The following is a 17,521-nucleotide window of genomic DNA, read 5'->3' as shown; positions in this document are numbered from 1 at the left end:
ACATGGCTTCTGTCAATGAATGTCAAAAATGTTTCAGATCATTTTAAATAGAATAACTTTTTTAAAAAATAGACGATGAAAGATAAGGAAAAATTATGTATCTCCGACATTATACATCTTCAGCCTTGCCTCACATGATGAGAGATTACTCAATAACCACCAATTATTAATCACAGTTTTAAAGACAGTTTGCCCCCATCTTTAATATTACTATTTCACTTAACTTGCCAATATTTCTACTGAATTCTGTTATTCAAGGGTCAATATTTTAAAGAACTGAAGGGGCAGAGGGTATGAGAGAATGCTACTCAGTGAGGATGCTTCTGTAATTCTACCAGTTTATAAGTTGGAGTATTTGTGTTCCTGATGATTTTAGTATGTTTGTATGCCAACTGATAAGTATACGATTTCTAAAATGAGTTTTTCCTTGCCTTACCCAAGCCGCCAAGCTGAGTGCACCAAGACTGCACGAATCCAGTCGGCATTACCCGCGGCCAAGCCTGCTGCACCCACGCCCGCACCTGTGGCCGCACCCCCGCCACCCCCGCCTCCCCCTGGGGCACACCTGTATGAAGAGCTGGGGGACAGCACCATGTAAGTAGGCTTTGCAGCCACTCTTACAGACAGGTGGGTGTGATGGATGCTGGGGGGTGAGTATTTCATGTCAACCTGATGCAGAAATGCAGGTTCCTTAAATTATGACATTTTTCTTAACAAAACAAAACAAAAAAACTAAATTATTAGGATGAGAACCTAAGAAAGGTTGAGCTGAAAAATAATAACCAAAACACAAGCAAACCAGAAAAGAATATAAAAAACTTAGTAAGAGAAAATTTGCAGATGTCTAACTTGAATAGTCTGTTTGTAAACCTTCACAATTGTGCATATATTTTTTTCTCCAGAATTAAAAATATATTCTGAAATTTTCTCATAGAAAATAAGGAAAAATGAAACAATCATAAACAAATCAAAAATAAAAATCAAAAACAAAAAAAAATCATAATCCTGATTTGGTATCAAAAGCCAACTCCTGTTTGGAAGTTTAAAACTGATGTGATGGTTTAAGTCACAGACTTTTTAAAGATGCAATCTTAGGATGTCATAACATAGAGTAATGAAAATCTGAAACCCAAATAAAGAATTAAATATCCAACCACTTAAAGAATATACTTTTCATTATATTCTTCTCAAAAGAGACTGCTGTAATGCTTCATATTGCTCCCACAATATTTGGAACCTCTAAGCAATATTAAATCATCCACATTTGAAAACTTAGATTACTGCGAAAAGATTTCACAGATGTTTTCCATAATGATGCTACCCTTATAACCTGATTCCTTTTGGACTTACTTAACTAGCCTATGTTTTAAAAATTCAAGAGTAACTATTTTGGGACATGAGATTCAGAACAACCAAGGAGATGATAAAATTCTGAATATGGCTGAATTAAATCCAAGACAGCTTTTATCAACTGGAATTTGGTAGAGTTGAGGGACTAAAACACATTCAACTGTGTTACATTTGTAGCATTTACTAGTAGGAATAAAGCAAGCCTCAAAAATTATGAAATTTACCTTTTAATGAGACAACTTGTTTTAAACACATGTATCAATATTATTGCACAAGGTGATGTTAAGTTTTAAAAATGTTAAAACAGATTTTAATGTTGTGTATCTTAATGCTAAAATTGAATTTAATGTTTGACATTTGAGTGCTTGGCATTCCATTTCTAAAATAATATGGTAAAGGATTCATGCTTTAAATATAGTTTTTAAAATTTTTAAATTGAGTTGAAAATTATGGTCTCTTTTTGCATTACTGGTGAATGTAGGAATTGAGCCAATATGATTTGATTCTCTTTATATTAACCACCTCTCTCCAGAAAAAAAAAAAATTCAGAAACTAAAAAGACTTATGAGTAAAGTTTTCTGTTATCTGAAGTTAGTGGCATATATTCATTTTTACTTAACAAAAGTAGATACACTGTAACATCATCTGGAATAAATATAGTTTGATGGTGACCATTTTCAAATAGCAACATTTTAGAACTACTTTCATTAGAAAAATTGTGGTAGACTTAGAGAAATTTTTAATTATAATATGTATTTAATGAAGTATTTTGTGTTCTTCACATTTAAACATCTTTAACAAATGTTTAAGCTATCTATTTTAAAACTTTATATAGGGATTCTAACTATATGTTATTAGAAAATAGATTAGCTTCAAAGGAATTATTACCAAATTTAAACAAACAAACAAAAAATCAAAGGTCATTTTGAAAAGAATCTTAACGATCTAATAATGTCATACAGATTCAACAGTTGGTCTGTAATATATTTACTTTCTTCCAAACAGTATGTTTATCTTCTTTAAAAATCAATGTGGACTAATTTTTCAGTTAGGACATAGAAACAATTCTTAGATTCTCATTTAAAATAACTGTTTCGGGATTGAAATCAACCATATGTAATGAAGGTAAATTTTACCTATGTATAGGAAACAGATAGCTAGCTATTTTATGGGATGAGACAACCAAAGAAATGCCATATGGTTTTATCTAAAATATTATTACATATCAGAGTAAAAACAAAATATAAAAACATGCATTTTCTTTTCTGGATATACATATCAAATGTTTACATCAAGTTCCTGTTAGTATTTTCATAACCACCTCAAAGTAACTATAGTTCAAACTCTTTTTTTTTTTTTTCTGTCTCATGTTTTCTCTTTCCCACCTGTGGATACATAGGCATAAGTAAGTAAATAATATCATTCTAATATGAGGTGTTAGGGAAAAAAGATACAAGAGAATAGATTAAGTTTTACTCTAAATGTAGTGATCTTCATCATTTTACCATGGAGTCATTTGCTTTTAAAAAGAAATTTCTGTCTTTCATATCTCATTCACTTTTGGTACCTTAAAAACCTGTACCTCCCAAGAAGTATATCAAAATTCTTGCTCTTAATTTGTTAAAAGTATTTCAAGATGTCTCTTAATCCAAAGTGGTACAGTTCCATTATATAGGTAGTTCTTAGCGAAAACAAACGTATTTTTTTTTAAAGTACCAAATAATGTGTCAAGTCCATTTAAAAAAAAAAAATGACTTTGCAAGATCAGGAGAAGGATTTGATGTCTATTGAATGCAGATTGTCTGTTCTTCCCATGTTATCTGGGTGGGCCTGATACCCCAAGCCCAGCTGTGAGGGTTCTTCCTTAGTAGTTTGTTTCTTTGTGAGAAGGCACAGTAACAGCCTCAGCTTTATATATAGCACTGTATTGTCTCACCTGTTTTGCTTTTCAACGTGGCCACTTAATTTTTATTCACAGTATTTCCTTTTATTTAATTCTTGCTGTGTGGGTAAATATTAAACATTGAGCTTGAGAGCAAAGTCTGAGGAGAGGGCATTCAAAACCCGCCAGCCTTCCTGGCCGAGAGGTCCCAATGCTTTCAATAGTGATATGTGCTTGTGTCCTTTCCCTTAGTTGACTTTATCACTCTCAGCCACTGTGACTCAATGTCAGTGTATGAGCAGATCTTCCAGGGATATTGAAACTATGTGACTGGAACATAAGTCTTTTAATTAAAGTCAGTCTTGACCAAAATTTGACACAGATCATATTTAAAATAAATACCAATAGGCCCTCTTGTTATTTGTACTGTTCATATCATTTTATAATGGATTCAGCTTAAAACTGAAATAGAAGGAAATAATCTCTGTTCAGGTTCTAGCATAACTTCAATTTCTCAACTTTGATTTTGACCTCGATGAGAGAAATTCTCCCACCTGTCCTTGAAGACTTTTAATTCTCTAATCTAGGGAATAGAGAATTCCTTTCTGTATTCTCTTGTAAGCTTTGTCTCAAACTGGAGAGTACTTTTAGCTCCAGGACAGAATGACTGAGAGGAGAGATAATGATACGGATTCAGACCCAACTAAGGATCCTTCTCCCCAGACAGACAGCCCTGAGCGTTGTCCACCAAAGCAAAGGATATGAAACCATTAGCCAAAATGCTGGTTTGCAATTTGGAATAATGATTTCTACATAAGAGAACTGTTATGTGTGGTCATGGATACTTTGCTGTATCAAACTTATTAGCTGCCCCCCCCCCCCAAAATATCAGTCTATGGATTGATGCATTTTCTTAAAAAAAAAAAAATTTTCTCATGCTACTCACAGCTCTCAAGCTTTTCTTGCCCTGCCTTTTTGAGTACAGGGACATGAAAGTAATGTCTGGCTTCGGTAGATTAGTGTTATTTGGCCTTCTATATTTTGAAGTCGTAATGAGAACCATAAAGACATCTTTCTCATGAAAGCTGTGTCACGACCTGTTTCCTTACATTTCATTATCTTCTTTTCTTTCAAGTCTTTTCCTTCTCTACCATTTCCAACAAAGCAGGGGAAATAAGTCAGTCTCGGAAGACAGGAAAAGTCCCCAAACTGTGATGCCCTTTTCTTCCAGCACTACTGAGGCTCACAAGCAGGCTCATGTAGATGGATCTCTTAAGAACAACCAGCCCAAGTCGGTAAGAAAATTCACACTGATGTCTGACGAGGATGCCTCAAGTATCCACGGTACTCTTTATAAGGAAACTCTAGATCCAGGACCAGCAAATTCAGACTTTTTACTAAGAACAGATTTTATAGACTCATTTTTACCCAAAATACAAGCCAGGAGTAAGTCCCTGAGGGGCCCAAGAGAAATGTTTCAGAGGATGTGGAATCAGCCAGTCTACTTCCCTCAGAGACCAGTGTGGGAACTTCCCAAGAGACCAGAAGCCATAGAGCTGGAGCAGTGGCAGAGCAACAGGCAGGAAGGTGGAAAGGAAACCACTAGAACCTTTCCAAAGAGAAAAGGTAGCAGCGGTCCCCGGCCTACTGTTGGAGATTCGAATGTACCCGAGAGAGGAGAAACAAGGCAAGGTGAATCACTGCTCACACACGGAGCAGAGCCCTTGGAATCTCTGCCTTCAGACTCCTCCTGTTTCTCTCCTTCATCTCATTCTTCTTACTCCACTTTGCCAGCTGTTTCAAGAACCGTGGAACTCCTGTCAGAACCTGATGTCATCCTTTCTCCTGCTGACTGTTGCTTGGAACTTTCTCCTTCAGTGCCCTGCGTTTTAAATTCCCCAGGCTTTAGGAGAGAGACACCCACATGTACGTTGACAGTTGAAACCAGAAGAAACACTTTTGAAATCATTCCCAAACCACCAAATACCTCCCCTCCTCCCCCTCCTCCTCCACCTCTTGTCCTTAGTCCATTTGCTCTTTCCTGTCTTCCCCCTCCTCCTCCGATTCTTTCACTTTCTGCTCCTCCTTCTCCTTCCTCTTCTTCTTCACCTCGTCTGCCTTCACTCCCCTCCCCGCCTCTCCCTTCTTCTCTGTCTCTTCCAACTTGGGCTCCGTCCACTAAGCGTGTCAGTGTCCCCATTGTTCAGCGCACTGTCAGTGAGACGCCCCCCAAGGATATGGAGTCCTCTGTCAGACAGCCGCCAGCCTTTGCAACAGCACGTCGTGCAAATTCCCAGAGAGAACCAAAGGGCATCCTCAAGCATATTAAAAACCTAGCCGACCTTGAAAAGTCGGTAGCTAATATGTACAGTCAAATTGAAAAAAACTTCCCATCAACACACAACTCAAGACTGGAAACTCGTTGCCCTCCAGAAACAGAAAATGTGGAAGTGACTGAATGTGACCAGGGGAATTTGCACGGTATTGTCGAGGGCACTGAGAACCTGCCTGACAGCCAATCTACTTCACTGTAATGTTGATTTTCCTGTTTTAACTGGACAACTCTTTTGTTGACCAAAATCTTCAAGTGGAGGCAAATTTGAACATTAAAGAAGATTCCATTCTTTTACCCTAAACTCAGTGCAATGCTGTTTTTCCTCATTTTTTTTTTTTACTTTCAAAGATTATTAACCTCATCATTTCTAACTCATAGATTTACCTTAATTTTCTTAACTACGAAGTAGCATTATTTGTCTGCATTTATTTAAAAAGTAAGTAATTTCAATCTATTTTTCAATGGGAATATATGGGCAAGAAAGTTATATCTCCAGCTTAAACCAATGGCCTGTTAACATGTTAATGCAGTAATACCTACGTTTACTTTCTGATCATAGTTTTACTGAATGCTCCTGGAAAAAAAAAAAAAAAGCAAACTGTTAAAATAATCCCCCCAAAATTATATCATAGGTTCTGTTCTTTCCTTGAAGTCTATGTATTTGGTAAGCTTAAACACTACCAAAGTAAAAATGTCATGTATCCAGAAATGCAGGATTTGACAGATACGGTATTCGGAAATAAATACCAGGTGCTGTAAGATATAATCATCTGTTTTCTTACAATGACATTCTTTACTCTGGCTTGCTTTTATCTTACTAGTATGCTTATACATTTGAAAAATCTTTTACTTTTTAAATGATGGTCTTATTCTGTTTATTTCTCATTATGCTTTCTCTTCCCTTCTTTACAATGAAAATAAATCTTGAATCGTGGCTTTTGTAAGACATTTCACTGTACCCACAAATGTTTAAAGTGGTCTTCAGTTTTGCTTGTCCACATGTTGATATCATCTCATAATTTTATCAGAAGATTCCCCTTCAAGGAAAATATTTTTCTCCAGTTTAATAAAATCCTAATAAGTTTCATCAAAATAAAGTTCAATAAATGTCTATGAAGGTTTACCTACTATGATTTTAGTTAATATTTGATGAAAATTATAAATATTTTTATTAAGCTTATCAATAATATTAAATGTTCATCAAAATTTTAGAATAGCATATTGGCTTCATTTCTATTTACCTTTCTTTACTCTAGATAAATCATCCAAATTTAGTTGGATGAGGAAAATATTAACACTTTGAATAGAAATCAAGAAGGAATATATCTAGCAAACTGTCCTCAGTTTTATATAGGCCTTTACTCTTTATATTAGGCAAAGAGGATAAAAATGTATACTTGAGAATGGAATTTTATGTTGTAGTTGTTCTCAGAACTCAACTTGGTAAATTCTTAATGGCATCAGCTCAGCTAAGTGTTACCTTCCTATCTTTTTAATGAAAGTTACACTTGACCAGCAAGTAATTACACTGTTTTCCCATATAACACATGGAATAAATTGTATTTGTAATTTCCCACTGTGAATACAGGTGTAATTATTTGATTCTTCTGCAATTCTATTATAGAAGATAAAAGTCTGCACAGAAAAACAAAGCAAAGTTTCAAAATATAGGCAAAGGTCTTGCTTGAAAATTTCCATTTTAAGTATATTAATATAGCCTCAGAGAGGGCCTTATAATGCATCATTTCAAAGGTTTTGTTCAGCTCTTACATTATGTGACATTTCTTCCAGAACGTGGTCTGTTATCCCTGTTTAATGGTATCAGAGTTTAAAAAAAAAAAAAAAAAAAAACTATAGCTCTAATTATTTTCATTAGGTCCTCTGATTCAGATTCTTTTCATCCAAATCCAGAGTAACTTACTTCTTGGGGTTCTTGAACATGATTTTTTTCTCTCTTTCACTGAAACACTTCAGTTGGAGTTTTTGTTGGCAGCTGGTCATATGCATGAGAACTTGTGCTATTTGGCGGACTCTGACAAGGTATTATTCATGATTGTGTAAGCCTTTGATATGACTGTGTGTTTTTTAAAAATATTTTGTTATCAACTTCTTGAATATATGAAAGAAATTCCTTGAGAATATATTCTCTAAATAATTACAAAGAAATATAAAAACTCCAAATAACAATCTCATGTAGGTATCTATAGCCTTACTGAATCTGTAATGTTTTCTATGTCATTTTTATAATATTTGTCTAAATATCTTACTAGTATCTTGTGCTTTTTAAATGAAACATCCATTCCCATGTTTGTTTGGTTTTCTTTTTAAATTTATCTTTTTTTTAAGATATCATTTATTTATTTGACAGAGAGAGAGGGATCACAAGTAGGCAGAGAGGCAGGCAGAGAGAGAGGAGGAAGCAGGCTCCCTGCCGAGCAAAGAGCCCAATGCGGGGCTTGATCCCAGGACCCTGAGATCATGACCTGAGCTGAAGGCAGAGGCTCAACCCACTGAGCCACCAGGCACCCCTCCATTCCCATGTTTTATATTTACTTCAGTTTTTTACATATATATTCTATTTGGAGATCTCCAACTTTGTCATAGAAGTCAGTTACAACATCTGCGTAAGACCTATTATGAGTACACAGGCCAAAATACTATTCCTCTTCTCAATCCTTGAACCCCCACAACCTGACAACCAACCTCCACAGAAAGAATATCATTTTTTCTTCTGCATAATTATGCTCTAATTAGTGCATAAGAAATTATTAGATACCTTTTTAAAAGATGAAAGTAGGATACCATACATTTTCCTTATTGTTAAAAGTAAAACTTAATGGGGCGCCTAGGTGGCTCAGTGGGTTAAGCCGCTGCCTTTGGCTCAGGTCATGATCTCGGGGTCCTGGGATCGAGTCCCACATCGGGCTCTCTGCTCAGCAGGGAGCCTGCTTCCCTTTCTCTCTCTCTACCTGCCTCTCCATCTACTTGTGATTTCTCTCTGTCAAATAAATAAATAAAATCTTTAAAAAAAATAAAAGTAAACTTAATGTAAAGAAGTAGTGTGAAGTAAATAATTAATACACGTTGAATATAATCTACATAAAAATGCATTAATATTATATGACTGGTCTTAGAAGGACCGAAAGGAAGTCATGTTAGTTGTAAGCCCACAGACAGTGATATCCACTGATTCTGTTGTGTGCTTTTTCCAAGTGACTTTCTGCTTTTGAGCTGAGACAGACAATACAAATAACCACACGAAAGGTAACAGAAAGGTTAATGGAAACATGGAGCTCATCTCTTCATATTTCATTCTCTACATGTATGAAAAATACTGCTAATGAAAAAAGTTAGCTTAAATATCCTGGAGAATAAAGTTCAGCTTTGGCTGGACACTTTATTTCATGTATGTGACTCAATTCTCATTACTAAAACCAGAGTATGAGTGTCTCTATCTATGTCTGAAAGATACAAATTGAGGACACTTCTAAATGCTTTAGAAGGATTATCATTCTCATAACTATTGGCAGAACCATAGAAGCAAAATTCACTAAAGAACCATTTCAAATAATGAATTGCCAACAAGATTAAGTAAGCATTATACTACCATTATTACCAACCATTTCAATCAGTAATGCCTTATCCACTTAAGATTTGTTCAGATAAGTAGACTTATTTTGTAAAGGTCTTGTAATAGTTTAAAGAAATTTTCTAGAGAGATATGTATGTGCCTCTTCATAGCAGTCCCTAGCTTTATATATGTGGTTCATAACAGCATATGATACATATAGTACTTTAGATCAACTGTAAGTAATAGATAAAAATCTTTATAACTAATGGCATTCAACACTGAAAGCATTGTATACTCCCCCCCACCCCAGGTACAGCTGAACATTTCCCCAACTTGTGGCCAATGAACTTTATAAATCTTTATTTAATATTGAATATGAAATGGAAGTAAAAATATTTAGCTCTTATATTTATGTCTAATAATGTCACTGACCCCTAAAAGCTAGTCAGTATTCTGCATTCATTATTTTTAGAATCAATTGATTCAAACAGACAAAAAACATCTTACAAATGTTTGGAAGAATATATTCTAGTCGTTGAGGTCATTTCTCATTCTGTACCAATATACTCTTCATGTATAAAACACATCTTTTCCCAAAATGAGTATCTTACATGTATCAAGACTTGGCAAGGTTAGAGATGATATAGAATATTTTTAATCCAGTTGATAATAACAGAGTCAAAGTGTGTTACTATACACCACTGAGATAAAATAGATTATTTCAGGTATGCTGGTGCTAGGGTCTGGCCTGCTAACTTTGTAGTCATAGAGGCATGAAACTGCAACCTTCCTGTCCTGATAAACTGCCACAAAATGTGTTTCTCACTGAGACAATTTTTAGTGAAAATTACCTTCTCATTTTTCTCAGATTAAAAAAAAAAATCTTATCTATACTTTTCTTGAATCTGAAACTCTAAGTTGTTTAATACTGATCTCTCTGTTTCTGCCTTGCAGGAGAGTTTATGCATCAGAGGTAAGGGCTTTACAGTGTTATATAAAGCTACTAGGAAAATATTTACCTTCTAGGCAGGACTGACTTTTCTTGCATAGCTAGGATATTTTCCTTTACTTCAATAAAACTTAGAAGTATGCTGGGCTATTTATTTTCTTTTATACCTGTTGCTATTTTGTTCTGAGGTTTTAAGTGAGTGAACAAATATCAAATGCTCACCTTTCCAAGGATAGATTTATTGTTTCCTGAATTGCTGTTACTCAATATTGTGACATTCACCCAAATTTATTTTTCTAAGGCTAGAAATGTACTTTAGAAACCTGGGACCTTTGTTTCTTTTACCAGAGTCCAAGTCTCCTTCCTAACACATTAGAACTTAAGATCTTAAAGAGTTTTAGAAAGTCAGACTATGAGAATGCTCAGGCATTTGGAGAAGATAATGGGATCTGGCTAGCTGCTCTCAAAGTGGTACTGCCAATGAGGTCACCGAGAACCTAGCCGAATTTAGCAGACAGCTTCCCAGTCAAGAGAGTGCAATGAGCTCACGACCTAACTGGCCACCAGCTGAGAAAGCGTGAGTCCTAATGTATTTGGAAATCAGGCTGAATGCATTTCAGAATAACTGGTTTTCAGAGACAGGTAACAGATTGGATCAGACTGTCTCTACGGCCAACTTCCTCCTCCTTTAAATGAATGCCTTCAGTAGACAAACTCACTCACAGCCTCACGAAAAGTCAGTCCTGCCTTCAGTCACCTGGCTGTTCTCCGGCTCATTTCTGAAGGCTGATTCGCCACTGGAATTGTCTCCCAGGATTTCTCTGCCCACATTCCCAATGTCGTTCCCTTTAAGATTTGTGTTGTGTATCCCTCAGAGTGGATAAACCAAAATTTGAAGTATGTCTCTTGTTCACACGTATTATAGTATAAATGATCAGGAAACACACCGTAGAGACCGTGTTTCCTTTAAATGAGTAGGGGTGAGGCTGAGAGTAAGTAAGGAGTGATCCCTGCAAAATCCAAGGAAGGACAATTTCCCGGATCACAAAAGAATTTCTGAAAGCATGCTCAGTGTTCGGCTGTAAGTAACCCACGTTTTGGTAAAAAGAAAAACAGGGAGCATTTCTTAACTACGACGATGCGTTATGACTATATGATTATGTTATGTGCTCTACCCTTCTCACTAATGAACCTGATTACATTTAATGTGGGGAGAAAAAAGAGGGGCAATTTAAAACAAGGTTAAACTTGTTCAAAATAATCCTGTGGCACTTGAAGTGCTTTTAAAATCATAAATAACTTTTTATACAAAGAAGAAGTTTGAACTGAAAAGTTACTTACAGGTTTTCATCGATTAAAGGTTATTCACTTTGATGTTACCTAAAACAATGATGAAACAGAAAATAATTCTTTGTTATTTCACATTCCAACATCAACAGTCAAAATATTGGTAGCTATCATATGAATAATAAGTCATAATCCTAAGGTAACCAGTTTTAAGCTGTGGCCTTTTTTTCTCTTTTCAATCATGATCTCCCTTTCCACCTGAATTATCTTCTAAACCTTTTTCTATTTTAATTTCCTTTGGCAGCAACAGCAACTGCTGAGGCCTTCTCTTCTTAAACCAGAGGTATCAATTTTCTTTTTCTTTTCAACCTCACTGAATCTCCACTATATTTTATGTCACGTTAAGGCCTGTCTAACACGCAGCAGAATGTAATCAAGTGGCATGATTTTCTAAGATGGAGAAGGGGTGGTTTAAAGTAGAAACAAATATATAAATAAGTAAGCAAGCTAATCACTTCTCTCTTGCTTGTAGGGGGCTGAAATTCCAAATTTTTATCTTGATTCTCTAGGAGTTAGACAAATAAGACCTTTGCTCCTATTGAAAGCAAGCTATCATTGAATAAGACAAATCATGAACTGTTTATTTATTCCAGTTCTTTGAAAAAAGTTGATGGTATTTTGATAGGGATTGCATTGCATGGGTAGATTGCTTTAGGTAGCACAGACATTTTTACAGTATTTGTTCTTCCAGTTCAAGAGCATGGAACACCTTTCCATTTCTTTGTGTCTTCTTCAATTTCTTTCGTGAGTGCTCTACAGTTTTCTGAGTACAGATCCTTTGCCTCTTCACTTAGATTTATTCCAAAGTATCTTATGGTTGTGGGTGCAATTATAAATGGGATTGACTCCTTCTCTTTCTTCTATCTTGCTGTTGGCATATAGAAATGGAGCGGATTTCTGTGTGTTGATTTTATATCCTGACACTTTACTGAATTCCTGTATGAGTTCTAGCATTTTTGGGGTGGAACCTTCTGAGTTTTCCACATAAATTATCCTATCATCTGCAAAGAGTGAGAGTTTGTTTGACTGCTTCTTTGCTGATTCGGATGCCTTTTATTGCTTTTTGTTGTCTGACTGCTGAGGCTAGGACTTCTAGTACTATGTTGAACAGCAGTGGTGATAGTGGGTATCCCTGCCGTGTTCCTGACCTTAGGCAAAAAGCTCTCAGTTTTGCCCCACTGAGAATGATATTCACTGTGGGCTTTTCATAGAATGGCTTTTATGCTATTGAGGTGTGTTTCCTCTTTGCCTACACTGTGAAGAGTTTTAATCAAGAAAGGATGCTGTGCTTTGTCAAATGCTTTTTTTCTGCATCTATTGAGAGGATCATATGGTTCTTGTCCTTTCTTTTATGAATGTATTGTATCACCCTGATTGATTCGCAGATGTTGAACCAACCTCGCAGCCCAGGATCAGTCCCTCTTGGGCGTGGTGAACAATCCTTTTAATGTACTGTTGGATCCTGTTGCCTAGTATTTGGGTGAGAATTTTTGCATCTGTGTTCATCAAGGAATTGTTCTGTATTTCTCCTTTTTGATGGGGTCTTTATCTGGTTTTGGGATCAAGGTGATGCTGGCCTTGTAAATTGAGTTTGTACGTTTTCCTGTCATTTCTATTTTTTGGAACAGTTTCAGGAGAAGAGGTATTAATTCTTCTTTACATGTTTGTTTAGGTTTTCTATTTCTTTCTAGTTCAGTTTTGGTAGTTTATACATATCTAGTACTGCATCCATGTCTTCCAGATTGTCTGATTTGTTGGTATATAGTTGCTTCATTTTCATTTATTTCCATGAAATTTTTTAATTTGTTGGTTAGATCCATTCATTCTTAAGTAGGATGTGCTTTAGCCTCCATGTATTTGAGTTCCTTCCAACTTTCCTCTTGTGATTGAGTTCAAGATTCAAAGCATCGTGGTCTGAAAACATGCAGGGAATGATCCCAATCTTTGAGTACCTGCTGAGACCGGATTTGTGACCCAGGATGTCATCTATTCTGGAGAATGTTCTGTGTGCACTAGAGAAGAATGTAAATTCTGTCACTTTGGGATGGAATATTCTGAATTTATCTGTGAAGTGCATCTGGTCCAGTGTGTCAGATCCTTGTTGATGTTATGCTTGGATGATCTGTTCATTTCAGTGAGGGGGTATTAAAGTCCCCTACTATTATTGCTGATGTATTTCTTTGATTTTGTTATTAATTGGCTTATATAATCAGATGTTCCCATGTTAGGGGCATAAATATTTACAACTGTTACAACTTCTTGTTGGATAGACCCTTTATGTCCTACCTTATTTCTTACTACAATCTTTTAAAATCTAATTTGTCTGATAAAAGGATTGCTACGTCAGCTTTCTTTGATGTCCATTAGCATGGTAAATGGTTTTTCACCCCCTCACTTTTAATCTGGAGGTGTCTTTGGGTCTAAAAAGAGTTTCTTGCAGACTTCCTATCGACTTCATATCATGTCTTTTGATTGGGTCATTCAGCCCATTTACTTTCAGGGTAACTATTGAAAGATAAATTTAGCGCCATTGTCTAGCCTGGAAGGTGACTGTTACTGTTTATTGTCTCTGTTCCTTTCCGGTCTATGTTACTATTGGGTTCTCTTTCTTGATTAGAGGACCCCTTGCAATATTTTTTGTAGGGCAGGTCTGGTGATTGCAGATTCTTTTAGTTTCTGTTTGTCTGGAGTCAATGAGGTTTATCCAATGTACAATTATCACAGCTTAAAAAGTTTCACCTGGCTTCTAAGACACAGATTAGTGTGTCTCTTTTCAAAGTTTATGCAAACAGGATTTGATAAAATCCTGTGTCCCATTGACACCAGACTTCTGTTGCTCATTGTTCTGTTTGGGAGTGTCATTTCTGTTACTGGGTGATGCAGTAGTGTGTATTTCATGGACTTGTGCCTCAGTTCCAGTTTTTGGCTGTTACAAATGATGTCTTTTGGTGCACAATTGTACACACTTATGTTTAGCATATAAATGGATCTATATTGAATTTTTGTGAAAGGATATGCATATTTTTGACTTTTGTATTTTTGCCATTTTCCAAAGGATTTGGTGGATTTATAAAGTGTCTGAGAGATCTAGTTATTCCATGTCCCTGCTAAAACATGGCACTGCTGATTCTTCTGTTTGTTTGTTGGAACCGTTCTGGTGGGTAAACTGAAACAGTTTTACCATTGAAATTGGACACCTTTGCCAAAGTATTTGTAAACTGCAAAGTCACCAGAGAGTAGTAACATGAAGAAGCATCAAAGGAAATAGTGGAAGTGAATGGAGGTTATTAGATGCGAGTGAGGAGCACATGGGAGACCTGACTGTGGTTATGGGTAGGGCGTAAACAGTATGGCAGAGGACAAGCAGTAACTAGAACACGAACTGCTGCCAGTAGTGCCAGCAACTAAATTCATGACATAGAAATGGAGCCCAGTGCTGCACTGCCATCTTGTTATTTTTCAAGAGAAACACAAATCCTGATTTTTTTAATCACATTTTCTGATTAGATTTTGGGCAACTACATTCAAGCACAAATGAGGGTCATTGTCCATATCCACCATGAAGCCTGTGAATTCCCCACTTTTTAGTAACTATTTTTTTCTGACTTATTACTAGATCTAGGCCGACAGAATTGCTATTTAAATAACAGATGACCTCAGGGATAAATACCTACCCATTTTACTGTGGGCGCTGATACTTTTTCCTCCCTCCCTTTGCTTATTTCATTGCACAATTCATTTGGTTAAGTTTTACAGTTCAGCCTACTTGAAATGTTAAAATATAATGACATTGAATTTAATAGTTATTTTTTTTTAAAGATTTTATTTATTTATTTGTCATAGAGAGAGAAGCGAGAGCAAGCACAGGCAGACAGAGTGGCAGGCAGAGGGAGAAGCAGGCTCCCCGCCAAGCAAGGAGCCCGATGTGGGACTCGATCCCAGGACGCTGGGATCATGACCCGAGCTGAAGGCAGCCGCCTAACAAACTGAGCCACCCAGGCGTCCCAAATTTAATAGTTATTTAAAACTAGTTATATGTGTATAAAAAATATGTATTTTTTTCCCCTCAGGAAAAACATCTTTCTGTTAAGAGCAGAGTGACAAAATCAGTAGTTTAGAATTTAGAACTGAAACCTTGAAAGGGCTGCTGTCCTGACAATTTTTTTTTAAGTAATTAAGTCCAGAATTAGCAGTATGTTTTTAAATGTAAACATTCTTGAGAGGTATCACTCATAAATATCATAATTAATGTATAAATGATTACCAGGAAATTCGTTCATAAAAAATAAATGTAATGAGCAGAAGTGCTCGGGGTGCTGTGAAGCTGTTATCAGGAAGGTAACTTTCTCATTCCCTCAAGGCTAAAGTCTATTTAATAATACTAGTTAAAACAGAGTGAAGTATGAAATGTCTACTGATAGTTTTAAAAAGTTAACCAAGAACAAGTGATATGCTCGTCTAGAAAAAATGTAGCTTTTTTACTCCCTCAGGTCTAATAACATAACCTTATTTCACGTCAGATAGTTATAGCTAGAGAAAGAAGTTTTGATTATGTTTGACTAACGTGTAATTAAAGTTTTTTGGCAGGAGTGTTCTAAGAGTCATGGGATTCTAGGTCTGGAAATAAATCTGAATTCATTTGATCTAAAATGTGATAAGAATCTATTTTCAAATGTGATTTCTTTCTCTGAACAATAGGAGTTATCCATGGAGTCTGGAATTGATCCTGGCCAGGAATACGGACAAGATTATTACAGTTATGAGCATGGGTACATCTTCAGATTTTTTTTATCCAGTATCAATATTTTTTTATGAATAATAAGGAGCTACTGAATCTTATTACTAGCACTTGTGTTATAAATGTCACTTCATCAGTTTCATCTTTGAAAAGGAATTAGGTATCTACTTTTAGTTTCAGTCAAGTTTTATCCATTTTTCTACATTCAGATCTGGTTTGATGTTCCATGTTGATACTGACTACAACTTTAACGATGCAGTAAAATGATTCAAAATTATTTAAATGAGAAATAGAAATCAAACATATTTGCTCAATTCCTGAATTCACCATTTCGTGCATATGAGATGTTTATCTAACTAGTCAGGCTCAAGATTTTCCCAAGGGATTAAGAAGAAAACATATTTTAGAATCTAGTAATAAGCATTTTAAGTCACTATACACACCCGTTAACTGATTTCTAAAGATACAGAAGAGGATTGCATACACCATTCCAGACCATGTTTGAAGCAGATCTTCACTGTAAGACAGAAACGTTATGTCCTGAATAAGCTATTTGTTTAACAGAGAATCTATTTCCTGCTCTAAATTCTTCAACTAATTAAGGAACTATATCCCCTTCTCTAAGCAACAGTCTCTCCCAAAACTTAAATCTGAAATAACCTCTTTTTACAGTTGCTCTAGGATACCATCATGGCAAAAACCACTGGCCAACAGGTTGTAGTTCTTAGCTATGGTTTTTTTAACTAGTTGACAAGGAGCATGATAGGCACTGTATAAATATCTGCTGATTGAAGGATGAGAATAAAGAAGAAAAAAGATCAGTCATGGTTTCCAGGACCTCATGGAAACATGCTAAAGGCTGTAAGTTTCTGTTTCAGGTATGAAATGCCTCAGTATGGAAGCCGTCGCCGTCTGTTACCACCGGCTGGACCAGAGGAGTATGGGGAGGTAGTTGGTGAAGCCGAGGAGGAGTATGAGGAGGAAGAGGTAATGCCATAATGTTTAACCCTAGTTGAATAGTAGGCTGCAAAAAATTCCAAAAATTTTTCATCCTATTCACTTACTACTCGTTTTCTGTAGAAATTTAATAACGCAGACCATTTCATTGCCCTGTTTATAGAAGGAAATTAATTGTTGTGAAAGTTTAATTTATTTCCTTCTATAAAATGTTAAATGCCTGAAATAAAGCCACAATAAAGTTTATATTTTCTAAAATCCTAAAAGTTAACATTATAATCAAATACATAAACACTATTCTGCAAAACAGTGGTTACTTCGGTAACCACATTGTCTGGCATACCTAAAAATCATGGAAAAGTACAGTTGCCAGACAGAAACAAAATATTACC

At 35.8% G+C, this 17,521-nt stretch overlaps 1 protein-coding gene across 1 annotated transcript in view; it reads left to right on the top strand.

Moving 5' to 3' along the window:
• PCDH15 (protocadherin related 15) overlaps nucleotides 1-17,521 on the top strand; it is a 1,700,294-nt gene that overhangs the window by 1,675,947 nt on the left and 6,826 nt on the right. The window contains exons 33-38 of the mRNA XM_082719991.1: nucleotides 442-594; nucleotides 7,542-7,607; nucleotides 10,093-10,111; nucleotides 11,679-11,717; nucleotides 16,133-16,203; nucleotides 17,051-17,159. Coding sequence (XP_082576117.1) covers nucleotides 442-594; nucleotides 7,542-7,607; nucleotides 10,093-10,111; nucleotides 11,679-11,717; nucleotides 16,133-16,203; nucleotides 17,051-17,159 — 457 coding nt within the window. The remainder of the gene's footprint in view (nucleotides 1-441; nucleotides 595-7,541; nucleotides 7,608-10,092; nucleotides 10,112-11,678; nucleotides 11,718-16,132; nucleotides 16,204-17,050; nucleotides 17,160-17,521) is intronic.

Source organism: Mustela nivalis (genome assembly GCF_964662115.1).
Source record: "Mustela nivalis genome assembly, chromosome: 2".
Lineage (NCBI taxonomy): Eukaryota > Metazoa > Chordata > Mammalia > Carnivora > Mustelidae > Mustela > Mustela nivalis.
The sequence above is the reverse complement of the archived record's forward strand: the minus strand, read 5'-3'. Positions and strand labels throughout refer to the sequence as shown.